At 43.7% G+C, this 13,770-nt stretch overlaps 1 protein-coding gene across 2 annotated transcripts in view; it reads right to left on the minus strand.

Moving 5' to 3' along the window:
* The window catches only part of LOC144097477 (uncharacterized), a 44,630-nt gene extending 33,373 nt beyond the window's left edge, over positions 1 to 11,257 (minus strand). The window contains exons 1-3 of one of the 2 annotated variants that reach the window (XM_077630196.1): positions 11,183 to 11,257; positions 7,231 to 7,332; positions 14 to 153 (exon numbers count right to left, since the gene is read on the minus strand). In XM_077630196.1, coding sequence (XP_077486322.1) covers positions 14 to 150 — 137 coding nt within the window. In that variant the 5' untranslated portion in view covers positions 151 to 153; positions 7,231 to 7,332; positions 11,183 to 11,257. Of the gene's footprint in view, positions 1 to 13; positions 154 to 7,230; positions 7,411 to 11,182 lie in introns of those variants that run through there. The other variant, XM_077630195.1, reaches the window with a different exon arrangement.
* Positions 11,258 to 13,770: the final 2,513 nt, after the last annotated feature.

The following is a 13,770-nucleotide window of genomic DNA, read 5'->3' on the forward strand; positions in this document are numbered from 1 at the left end:
CTCGCCAGCTTACCTAGATGCGGAGAAGAGAAAATTGTACGTCGCTGTATGCGTCTCGGGGTCGATATTCGTTCGAGTGGCTGAAAGGCACTCGAATATGGTTTCGTTGTCTGCATCCGAAATGGCTACAACGTTCTTGAACTGCTCCATTACCTACGTTAGAAAGGAAAAAATGTTACGCCCTAGTCCTCGCCCTGTGCGCTACAGAGACAGCAATGCATGTTTTTTTAATTATTTTCTTTCACCGCAACCAAATACATATGACTGCTGGAAGGTGAAATGAAGGCGGCTCATGCCTGCCATATTATGCACGCATTTATTTGGAAAGATTTTGCTCATCTGAACCGGTTATTGTTTCTTTAAATTGGTTCAGATTATTTAGTTTTTCCCTCAATTTTAACTCTTCTCTTAGTTGCAATTTCCACTAAAGCTTTGTCAATAACTTTTGCTTTTTAACACTTGCCGCATTCTGTAGATAAAGCAAATAGGAAAACTATTGAATAGCTACTTGGCCAAAACTGGCTTGGGTGGTCAAACCAGTACTGATGAAGCGTTTCATTAGTTATAAGCACATAAAATTGTTCATATGGTCAAGTGACCGAAGTAAATGGGCACTTCTGTAGTCTGTCAGTTTGCGCGCAGCGTAAAAATGTAAGATACTGACAAATTGCTGCCAGTACTGGGCGGAAGCCAATAGCTCAAATGGCTGCGATCAACGAGCGAGTGATGTTATGAAGCCTTTCCATGTCCGCAGATTTCAAATCACTCTGTAAGGCCACAAGAAATCAGCGAGGATAAACGATTGCTCGTAATTAAAGGTGGCAGTCTCTACTGTTATGCACTGCAAGCCAGGCAAACGAGAATATTGTTTTCAAACTGAAGGAATCTCCCTGGCTGGTTGCACAGAGGGCAAAGTTACTGCATTCTTATAGCTCTATTACCAATTTAATATCGATAACAGCAAGTCCCCCGAAACTGTTGTACCGGGAGCGGCTAGTAGACAACAACGTCTGTGCTTCGGTGCAGGTATTTCCGTACCGTGCTGTTCAATTTAGTGAAGAGGTACTGAAAGGCCTACTTTTCCGGTGACAATTTCCACGATGCATGCGACAGCGCCCGCTGGTCCCCTTAGTTCTTTCGTGACTTCAATTACTATTTCATTCAAGCAATCCATACCTTGGTGCGCGTTTTTGGCAGGGCGTGTTTACGAAGGGCGTGGTGCCTTGCTTCTGATAATTGTGATGGCCGAGCCTTTCAGCCGTACATGGCAACATAATATTCCACACCACACTCTTCAGATCAAAATACATCTAGAGCTGAGGTTACCAGCCTAGCGCATTTAGCAGCCGAATGATTGAGAGCTTTGGTTCAGCCATTCAACCACGCATTTGGCTGGGGAATATATATTCTCAGCCCTAAGAGGAATCATAGCCGTGAACATGCGATTCAGCGAAATCTGATCTAGAAAATGCAACTACTCAGCGAAATCTGAGCGGTTATAGTAGCATATTGGCGGTCGCATTTCGATGGAGACAAAACGCAAGAGACCGAGTGTCAGAGCACTTCAAAAGGGTTCTGAAAATGACTTTATTGAGGTTGCGGTATTCCTGGGATGTTAAAGGCCACCGCTTCACGAATATTGTCCAGCAAAAATTCTTTAATGCGCTTTGTGGAAGCTGGGTTAACTGTAGACAAAATTCAAGTTTCAGTGTCTTCACTCATTGACAATAGCATCATTTCTGCACACATTCTCAGCTACATTAACTAGGCTTATTTTAATTCTTTGAAATGTGCAAAATACGGTCCTATGGCGGTTAGCGCTGCAATGCCGACGGCCCGTTTCTGAATGTCCTGCAGTATTAATGGAACCGCTGACCTGTTGAGGCAGCAACTAAATTTAACTTGAGACACTTCCCATACTGCTTGGACTGCATGAAATTATTGTTGCTGCTCGCATCCGCAGATTTCGCTCTTTGCACTGGCGCCTAGTTCTGCTTCATCCCTTCATTCATGCCTGAAACTGGAGCTTTGTATTTTTTCTTCTACTTTTCACTCTGTTTTAAAAGGGCTAATCTAGTACTGTGGGCTACGAAAAGGCATCTGTGAGGTTATAGAGGTTATAATTGTAAACAAGCGGCTCTGTTCATGTATTTTCAAGCAGCTTAATTCATGTCGCGTTACGTGAAATCTGCGCTGGATGTAAGTCGCTGAGCCCTGACGAGGATTTTAACACCAGAAATGCAAGCGCTTCGGCAACGAGAAATTGTGTAAGCCCGAGGCGTCTGTGTGCCTGGCATTTCACGTGTAAACGCAAAACTGTGCACATAGCGTGGCCAATAGTATGATGGCACTTTCAGTGTGCAACAAAGGTATATGATTCGGGATATTTTTGACGAATTTTATTTTGTTCTGTGGCACCATAGCTCTTATAATGAAAATCCAATTTAAGAAATACGGCTACAGTTGACAGTGTTTACTCGAGATAACCATAAAATATGGTCATGGTATCTTGTTTCCCTGACAATACAAGGTATTCTTTCCCAGATTAAGCCACGAGCCAACACGGCCTAAATCCCCAAAAATGTTCTTGCATTTACTCCACCTGAAATCCAGTTTACTGCCTTCCGAATATCATCACGTTTGCATTAATGAGACCAGCATGTGTAAACTTCTATGCAACACAAGGCACCCACTTTGTTTTGCATTCACAGAGACATTTGAAAATGCTTTGAAGTTGTACAGATTATCTCCCAGCTTGTTCTGTGCATGTCAACAATGACTGTCCTTCAGCAGAACTTCCCCCGCTTGTTTTCAGAGCTGCATTCTGGCTTGTGTAACTGTAATGTGAGCTCAGGAAAAAATTCTAAAGCTCTTCTGATCGCCCGCTGTCTCTGCGCAGAACAACGTCGTGCACATTAGCCGAGTGATGCATGTCACGGCAGCTTTCCAACCACACAGTGCTATTTATATTTTGGCTTTCATAAAAGCCTGAAAGAAACAAGGAAAAATGAATCAGTATTAGTGCATAGTCAGTGTTAAGTGAAATTCTAAACAACTTTAGTTTCCACAGTTGGTTCATGTTCCAAACGCTTATAGCGTCATAATTTTTTCGCGTGCATTCGTATTTGACAGCAGTGCACTAAAATGTGAGTTTTTAATGTATGTACAATTAAGACCAACACGCACCTTGTAAATGAATAGATATACGTACGTCTTCAGCAAGAACTGTCAGAAGGGAGCCAGGGAGGAGGCCCATTTACATATTACAGTGACAACCACTGCGCTTGGCTTGCGAAATGCTCCAAGAAATTTTTTTCTCTCACGAATATAAAACCAGCGTGTGCTATTTTGAATAACTAATAATGTAAAGTATGTAATCTTAGCTATTCGAAAAATGTGTTTACCCTGTTTGTAGTTGCGGACGGTGTTAGCAACCTCTAAAGCAGGCAGGCTTATTCTTGGGAATTTGCTTGGCCCAATCGAGAATTCGCATTAGGAATCGCGTCGTCGTTTTAAAATCGTTGTTCCACGTTCGAGGGTAGGGTAACTTTCTGCGAGTTTTCAAGCACAGTACCCACATGAATCGCGATCAAAATGGTAATGTATACGTAGCAGAAACAACGTCGTGCGGTCGCGATCACTGCAACCATCGCAACGAATGCGACTAGATGTGCAACGCCACAATCGGAACGCAACCATTCGGAAAGCACGGTGTCAGTCGTGAGCTTTTGCAGGTGCACATTTCGCTGCCTTGATAGACAAGTATTCGCTCTAATCGGAAAAACTCACTACGCGGACACTTCTCGCTGTGCTGTTCAGCTTATGCACAAAGAGGAAATTAACCGTGAGCAGCTGTTACTCGCCGCTGTCCGTGATGATAAACGCTTGAGAGAAACCATAAACTTTTAAACTGCTCCTAATAAACAATTCTTGAACTCACTAGCGTCTAGATCTTACGTCGGTTTGAAGAGTGTTGAACGACGCATATCGATCATCCCATGGCGCTGCTTGCATACGTCCTTGGAATCAACGCAAGTATGCAGGATCCAACGAGGCGGCTTACATAGACTCTTGAAACCACTTGTTTACGACCATTTACAACGGCGAGAAAATACCGCGACCGCACCTAAAGCAACCATTTTTACTGTCGACGATTGTGACGTCATATCAAGTGATATCATTCCTGGGCGTCGTCTGCTCGAGTGCGCCTACGGGATATGGTTTGGCGATACGCCTCCGAGTTGGGAGCTTCCTGAAACGACGGAGCTACGCGGTTTACTGCTCGCGACAATGGTAGCAGCCTGAAGTCTGAAGAATCTAACCAATAGCTATCTCTGGACTGGTGCGAGCGACAGAGGAGGGTTCGAGCATAAAAAAGGCGCCAAAAAGGGCTCCACAACTTAAGCGCGTGATTGTGGATTCTCTGCTTCGTGTAGAAATGTATTACTTTTCTGACGAGTCGATAACAACACAATGCAGTGATTGAGCGAGTTGATGTGCTCTCTTTGAAAGATGTTTCAGAGTTGGTGCAAAGAATTATCCGGTGCGGTTTAATATTAATATACGGCTTCCAAGAAATTGTTCATTTTTTCAAAGTACGAATATTTGGTCTAATGTCTTATGCAAACGTGTGGATTGAAGCGCTCCAGTTATTACGGAGCCAGCCTGCTTTGTTGCAGCTAACACTATAGTCCTTGAAGCCTCTTAGAGGCTTTGAAGAAAGCAGTAGTCACAGTGCAGTCCGTCGCATCACAAGCTCTGATTTGTATACGGAAAGACTGTTTCTTCCCGAATAATGCAATGCCTTCAACGTGTGCAGCGTTTTGATATTTAGTGATCTATAAATTGACACAAAATCATGTGCGATGATGCGCTCACTTACACGAACACTGAAGTCAATTTTAGCTGGCATTGAGAGGTCAATTGCCACACCCTTTGACAGGTGAAGTTTTCTAATTGAAAATAAAAAGCGTGTTTTTAAGAAATGAGCCAAAAATTGATTGAAAGGTATATTCACCAATAACCAATGCCACAAAGAAAGATCGGAATCACAAAATTTTTAACTCCGGAAATCTGAGCATAGACCACATAATTCGTCTCTTTTTACTGGCGGATAGAGAATCTTTATACCCCTGGCATCGCCCTTAACATCAAAAGCTTGCGCTGAAACAGAAGTTAACCCCGCTCAACCGCGTATTTATGAGCAGTTAAACGGTTTTTTTTGGACAACCAATTAAACATTGGTGACAAAATGCAAGCTGTTGGATTATAATTCTTAATAGCTTATACAGAGTCGTGCTCACTGTTCATTTGAAAATAGTTGGAAGCCGTAGACAATATGCGATAAGTAGAGCTCGCTTCAAATTATTGTTTTTACTGCTACTGATCTTGTTACCCTGAAAACGTAGTTAACTGTTCTAGCTATACTCTTAAGCCGATATTGTGAAAAAGCCTGAAATTCTTATTGAGTGATCGTGTTCCTACCGCTCCTATCTATGCTGCAGTGATTAGCGCACAGGATGACAAGAAAGATTTAAAACATTCCGCATCCTGGTGTGCTTGCTCTGTTTATTACTGATATGTTCCTTAAATGTAGTAGTATGATAAGTAGTTCGTGTACTGCAAGTTACACAATGCAGTTTTAAGTTACGCTGCCATGTCTCCTCAATAAGTCAGATATGGGTCATGTCATCACAGTGAAAACTAGCAGAGCAGCAATTCCTTCTCTCGACATATTCCTGACATATCAATACGGCAACCCACGATTTTGTATCTGCTACCACGACTCATTTGGGCCTAGTGTTTTAACATCTATGATACGTGTACAAGATAAAAGTCGTGGGACGCTCAGCTTTGCAATAGAAGAACTACGGAGAAAGACTAAGGCCTCAAGCTGTGCATCTGGTCCTATGCGCCAGCCAATGAAAAATCCAAAACCTTTAAGAAAATCTGTGGTAAGAAGTTTACTTTGTGTACCATGCTAGAAAAGGCAACTAAGGTTTAGGTTTTAAGGTGGCAAGTTCTGCACTTCAACTGGCACAATTTTTGAACCAAACAAAATCAATGAACTGGAAATGCACTGAGGCCAACTGCATACAGTGACTCTTATTGGTTACAATTTATTATTTGGCTTTTTCTGCGCAATACGTTGACGTTTCTCCGACAGCAAAATACGCATTATTTTTTCAAATAAATTAAATTCAAAGACTTTCCTGCCAGTCGACTAAAATTGGTGACGTCCTTACAGAAACAGGCGGGCTGCCATCGTTCTGAAATGAACGGCCTCATAACTTAGCCTCTAAGATCCTCATTTGAAAAATAGACGTCGACTCATGCATTTTACATATGAAATCGGCCACTGGCCGTGACGCATTTATTATTGAGAAAGCATTATAGAGGTATGCTTATATCGCATCAGCAAAACGTGTACACAAATTTTCCCCACAATCATGTCGTTTTGTGGAAATAAATGTGCAAAAGTTTGTTTGTGGTAGGTAGTGCGTGAGTAGATCTTTCAATGGGAAAATTTGGTTGATGAACTGCAATTAGTTAATAATTATATTGAATTAAGGAATGTAAATGTCGTGTTTGAAGCAGGTTTTGTGTGACTGCTTCGATGAAAAACGATGTAAACAAAAATATGTTAACGTTAACAAAAGTGTTAACAAAAATAAAGAGAGAAAATATTGAAAAGGACGCAATAAATAAAATTAATATAAATAAAAAGAACAAAATAACAATCAAAATAAACAAAAATGGAAGGAGAAACAGATGAAAGGGAAAGGCTTTTGCATTGCCGCTATTAGGCAGACTTATGGGCAATCCTGCAAATTTTTTTGTGGGCGAGTTTAGCTTATGACACTTCTGTTTATGTGATGGGGTATTTTTGAGATTAGAACGCGGGGTCGCCATTGGTGCAGACCAACTTCAGTTTTTCCTCAGTTTCCATTTAAATGCTCACGCAATCCTAGCTGACGCAACTTGCGCTTTCACGCGCAATAATTTTTCTGGTTTCTAATCTTTTCTGGCTACGTCATACTAGTGGGTCATAGAAACGGTATCTTAAATGAGGGAGATGTAATTCCGGCAACCACATATCGACCATTACTTGCTATTCACTCCGGCATGCGACGGCTCTTTGACCACCACCCGTGACATGCCCGTCCATTCCCTTTACCTGCAGCAATAGAGCACGAGTGTGTCTAATACTCTCAAGGCGCAAACACTTACCGAGAAACTGTCTGTTGGATCCTGGTGCAGCTTTAGCGGGCCGCCGGGTGTCTTAAGCTTACCCAGCACAAAGACGCCTCCCGAAATCAGCAAAATAAGCAGCTTCTCATTCGTGGGCATGGCGGTCATGCGAATAGCAAAAGTGCGTACTTCTCGATGTGTTCACACTAGTTGCGACTGACAGACACGTTCGAGTGGCGAGACTAGAGCTTCGTGCAGTATGAGGAGGCAGATAGAGAATTGTATTTGATTTTAAGTGCGTTCATTCCTTCCGACCCACTTATTTCTTTTGACAGAGCGGGGCTAACATTGCCGGCATATGAGCATTGCGCTGTGGTTGGTGACAGTGATTGAATAATGAGCACGACGGGCACGCAATCTGTTCCCGACAAGCAGGCATTTGCTTTCTAGAAACAACGAATGAAATTCAGCTCTACAGCCTGTGAACACAGCTCGACTTGAAAGCCTTACAAATTCCACACATAAAATCTACCGCAGGCCGTTGATCTCTGCGTGGGAGGGGTAAAAATTGCTCCCCCGCACCACTGACAGCTTTTTACAGTCGTCCACAGAACTATATAGAGCATCAAACAACACACCGAGCAATACACTGGCGTCATTTACGAATGCCCTAGGGCTCGAAACAAGACATTATCGCCAATGCGCATTGCTATGTATCGTGCTTTACTCCTTGCGTCTAAAAGCTATATCAAGCCGCCAGGCCACGTCGGCTTGCATAAAAAAAAACGTTATGGCTAATTTTTCTTTTCTGACATGGAAGAGCCAATAGGAGCATTGCAGCATTCTAAAGAACAGTTTTGCACGTGTGTGTCGGCAATACAAAGAAATGGCTCTATTTCGGGTAAAGATGCAAATTGGTATTCTTAAGCAAAGAAGGGTCAAAAGGTTTACTTTGCGCTTACTTACAGAAATTTTGTAGCGCTCCTGGAAGACTGAATTATGACTTTTTATTAGGAGTACCAATATATTGTGTGAAGACACTCTCACTCGATCTTCAAAGGGAAGGACTTTCGCAGCCGTTGGCTGCATTAAACTTTAGCCTAATGCACTGGAAGCCCGTCTATAAATTGCAGTTTAGAAAAAAGAATGTTCATGAGAAGAGAGACAGCGTGTAGATGACAAAGTAAAATGCCTAAAGGGAAACTCGGTCTACAAAAAGTTATTTCGGATTGAAGGAAAACGCCATGGTTTTAATCGGTCAGGGGCCTAAGGAGCCCCGAGTTGATACTTAAAAAATAAATTCGTTTTTTTTCCTGACTAACCCTCCACTTACTATTTCATGAATGCACCTTTTGTTGGATGGTTCCTATTTTGAACACGACAACACCCCACGCTTGCGGTCAAAGCTGCTGAGCGAATTTTTCGTTACCTTTGGAAGATATGCTGACACATTCTCGAACCCATCGACTTTCTTGTGCTAGCGCAGTATCCACCTCAATAACCACAAACTACAAGTCATGGAACGAAGAAGGGACGTGGAAGGAAAATCGTTACTAATCCTAGGCCCCTATCCTGTGTCTTTAAAAAACGTTTCTTGGCTTCGCTTGAAAAATAAATTCATTCATGCAGTCTGCAATCTGGATTGTCTACTTTAACAAAATATCAGCCGGCTGTGATAGCCCAAATCATCTCGTAAGCTTGGGGTGACATGAATCTAGAAGGTTTTAAAAAGACTGACAGCTCTTTTCATCGGCTGCGGTTGGCTAAACTGGTGGTTCTTAGGAATGCACAAGCTAGCTGTAAATGTTTACTGCCACTAGACGACCGAAGGCACCCTTGCTCAGGGAAGAGGAAATCTTCAGATGAGACATCGCCGATAAATGAGCGACAACCGTGTCAGGCAGCAATTTTTCAAAAACAACAGAGCTTGCTTTTAGCCTCTGCCTACAAACCTGGCGGTTAGAACGTTGGGCTAGTGCGCTCGGTAGCGCAGAGGCTTTGGCTTACTGCCACAACGCTCATTCAAAACCGGTTTGTAGCCTGACCTCACAGACTGTATTTAACTGGATCGAGGTAAGTAGCAAAAAGGCCCAGGAGATTTTTCGAGTGCGTGGTAAACGCAAAGACAGGATGAAAAAACTCGAAAGGCTTCAGCTAGGAAGCTATAAGATGCAGCTCCAAAGATGACTGAACCGTTACCTCACTAGACATCCAATTTCACGTTACCGGCCATTGGAAAAAGTAATGAGATCAGGTTTTCGGTAAGTCGGGCGGCAATTTGCATTCTGAGTGAGTGGTATGCCGCATTCAGTTGACTTAACTATACTTCTATGCTAAAACCATGAAAGACGCTATCTACCGAGTGTGTACGCAATAATGTCACCGGTGTTCTTGGTAGTGCGCTGTACCTACCAGCAATATATTGCCCCCTGCCGGTTGGGCACTATTTCTAAATCCGAAGAATTTCTTTTACATATGCAGCAGCTCAGGCAATAACATTTATTGAAATTTGCGAGGCGCGTTCTTTTACACAGCAAAGAAGGTTTCCTTATCATCTGATTTCCGGAATTTCTTAGTTCAATACACATTCCCTGGCGCACCAATTCGGTGAATATTGGGCATCAAAACACGCGGCAATTTTACACCAACACAAAATCTGATTGTAGTAATAGCGTACAAATATATCTTAGTAAAACGCTAGTGCATCCTCTCTGCCATGGAGCATTAAGCTATTCATAGTGCCATTGGGAGCTGTACAGTGTGTGCCGACGTGCCAGTTATTTCCACTCAGAGCGCAGGAGTAGCACACTGGTGGACAGAAGCCGAGAAACCGCAGTAACTGTTTCCCTACCTTTAGTGTTGGTTCCTGCCGATAAAATTCTAAGCAATGTCTAAGGGCCTAAAAGACTATCGATTTTTATTCCCGGGAGCAAATCTCTATGATGCAACACAAAATCGTTCCACGAGGCAATTTTAGAGGCGCTCCGTAAACATTCCTCCTGTAGACTTCTAAGAAAACAACAACCGACAGCAACTATTCTAATGTACTTCGCGAATCTTCATAATAAACACAATGAAATAAATGCCTTACAGTGCAGCTCTTATTAGCCCGTTCGTGTATTAAGTCGCGTTGCTGTCGCCGTCAGTGTAATTGAGCGCGGGGAGAGACCATTGTTCCGAGCAAACGAAAGTACCGCCGCTCGTTGATAAATGGCGCCAGAGTGGTGCGTGCCGTATTGACAACCAAATATCTGGATAGCACTAGGGGGCAAGCCAGCAATTATCGGTTAAGAAAAAAGTTAAAGAAATAGAGAGAGCCCTGCGGAAAACAAGGATTCTGACGAAATCGGCACTGGGAACATACAGGATCTTTAAGCAGGAAATTTCCAAAAATATCTATGATAATTGTAAGGGAAGCTCTTTGTTGTTTGAGGCCCGGACTGGAGTTTTGCGGACTAAGACATATAGAGTAAGTACCACGAGATAGACATGTTGTGCGTTGCGTGCGGAGAGGAGGAGGAAACGGCTGAACACTTGATACTTTTCTGTAAAGGGCTTCACCCTACAGTGGAAAGCAGCGGGGCTGATTTATCTAAGGCACTGGGGTTTATGTACAGTGAAGGGAAACTAGATTTTATGCGGGTAGAAGTAACCAAGCGAAGGTTATCTGATTGGTGGCTAAAATCAAGACAAGAGTAAAATTTTATAAGTCATAGCTAGGTGGCTTTAAATACCGGCCAATGTAAAGGGTTCAGGCTTATCTACCCATCCATCCATCCGTGGGCGCCATTGTCAATCTCCTCTTAATGTGCAGAGGTAGACTAGCTAGGGAAGCGGAGGTTTGTCTATGGCGTACGCACCCCCACGCGCTGCCTCCTCGTAGTCTTGCCTTGCTCCACTCTGTAGGCGGGTGGTACTATAAAATGTGCTACACGAGACGGATTGTCCGCGTTCGCAACGCCAATCAGAGGGTTATCTTTTTAGTACATACCTTGGTCCTATTAATCAGTCATTTGTACAGCCGGTTAAACTTATCTCCAATCATTTCATCGGCCACAATGCCTCCTGGTAGAAAATAAATATTCTTTTGTAACTGTACATATATAGATATATATAGACGATTTACTTCAATATATTGCAGTATCAGAACACGTACAGAGGTGCGCTCAAATTTCGCATTATGGTGTGTCGTATTCATTCTTAGAATTTTTTTTTGTAACAAGGGTCCGACCTTCCCAGCCGGCTTAATGTCACATACGAACAACTTGCCTGATGTGCGCTCCCAGGCATTCTTAGAGTATGTGCAAACATATAACTGCTCCATTCTCTGAGATGTTCACTACTAAGCATGGCTACCAAAGCTCAGCCATAGAATGAGAAAACGGGTGCTCGTTTGACGTCTAGCTGTCACCAGCCAAAAGAGAAAGAATGGGTCGGAGTTAAAGATTCTCAAACACAAGCTTTATGCATTAATGAGACGATAAAAAGAAATTTCTATATCGTTGGTAAGTACATATTAAAACTACAGTATGCAAACAATATCTTGCAAACAGTGCGCTAATACACTGGAGAGGCAAGCATGAGAAAACACAAAATATTTGCTGGCCACTGGGACAATTTGATGGCTTGAGGATCATGATGAGGCTGTCATGAACACTGGAGAGATCTGCCTCGCATTACCGTGCCTGGGAGAGAGGTGTTGACCCGGGAGTCACGGGGAAGCGCGTCTACGAAGCTGGAACTGCTGCACGGGCTACTGGACTACTGAACGGCGCTAAACGTCCAAAATAGGGAGGCCAGCCTAAAGTTTTTTGCGCGACGAGAGAGCCGCGCCTCTCCCCTAGAGGTGAAATTTTGAGGCGTTGATCGGGTACGAAGCTGCCGCTGCACTTTCACTTACCGTGTTACAGCGACGCTGTATACCTCTACAGTCCAAGGATATTTTTGTGTCTTCGGCGTCGTCAGCAAAACATGCCACGCTAAAAATTCAACGCTGCTCCGAATGGAAAACTACCCAACAGAATGGAAATCGTATAACATACTGATCATAAAGCAGTAGTAATATAAAATATTAAAAAGATATAAAAAATACCAAATAAATAAGATTGAAAAATTGGAGGACGCTTATGCTTCGTCTTTAAGAGCGGGACGCGACCGCGTGTTGCTGAGTTTAAGGAAAGTATTTAAGGAAATTTAAGGAAAGGAAGTGACGCCTGTCGCATATATTTTGTTGGACTCCTGAACCGCGCTGTAAGGCCAGGAAAATGAACTGAAAATGGTTTTAAGGAAAGGAAGTAACGCCCCTATGACATATATCGATGGACACCCAAACCGCACTGTAAGGAAAGGAATATTTCCTGCGCGCGATGCCGACAATTACAACTGCGAGTTTCAGTAAACATTACGTTAGTAGCTGCTTCGATAGGGGTTGACGTCATTCGAAACGCTCGTGTCAAGCGCAAACCACTTAATAATATTAATTGGCATAATGTATGATAACGGCGCCTGGAAACAATGCGAAGCACGTTCCTTCTCCCGGCGTGTGTTTGCCGGCAAATATTACGGTTGCGTTTTGGGGTCGTTGTCGTAAGCAAAAAATGCCAGGCTAAAAATTTAACGCAAGCAGCATATCTCCTTTAAAATCAGGCATACAGCACACAGCTTAAGTTCTTTCCAGTTGTCTCCGGTTTCTCTCTTTTAGAACCGCTTGCGTGAATTTTCAAGTGACGTCGCAATGGGTAACCGGTTGTCGTTTTACAGTTTCGTTGTCCAACCCCCTTCATAGCGTGGATTGGAGCCAGAATTTCTCTGCGTTCTTCACGCCCGTTCTCTCCATATACTGCCCGCGCCTCTTGCGCCCGTCTCCTCATGATCACGGCAGGGGCTAGCTGATTCCTGGCGGCTGTGCCGTGCGTTCATCATGATCATCGGCGGGCAAATTTGCGATGCCCGATGTGGCGCCGTGGTTGTCAAGAGCAAGGGTTGCGTCTCGCTTGTATCATGGCCTCCCCTAAGATTACGCATTTGCTTACAGGCGTGCGTATTTTCAACAGACATCTACCCTCGCGGCAGGGATCGCTTGACGCAATTGAAGAGTCTGTGCAGCAGGGCAGGGCGCTGAAGTAGCGATTAGCAAATACTACGAATGAACCATCGCCTGCGTCAAAATTAGACAGTGTGCCGGCGGGCCCACAGTGTATGTGCAGCCCTAACTCTGCCAGCGCCCTGCAAATTAGCAGCACACACAACTGCGAAGGCGAAGGTGGCAGGCCCTATTCCACACATGAACCAGCCTTTGTGTCATGCACACGCGGCAGCAACGCTGCTCGGCAGATTACAGATAAGGAACTGTAGAGCCTGGAGTGGCCACGCAATGGCGGTACGTGCCCCATCGAAGCGCGTCAAAACTGTGGCGTGGTAATGGTTTTAAAGTTTCAGGTGCCAAGGATTTACGTAGAGCGTGGGCAACGCCGTATCTTAGGGCTCCGGTTAAACTGAGGTTTTTAGACATCTGGGGCCAGATTACGCAACTGTGACAAATTCTGTCACAAGTTATTGACAGTGACGTCAAAGTGACGA

This window comes from Amblyomma americanum, chromosome 7 (genome assembly GCF_052857255.1).
Source record: "Amblyomma americanum isolate KBUSLIRL-KWMA chromosome 7, ASM5285725v1, whole genome shotgun sequence".
Classification (NCBI taxonomy): Eukaryota; Metazoa; Arthropoda; class Arachnida; order Ixodida; family Ixodidae; genus Amblyomma; species Amblyomma americanum.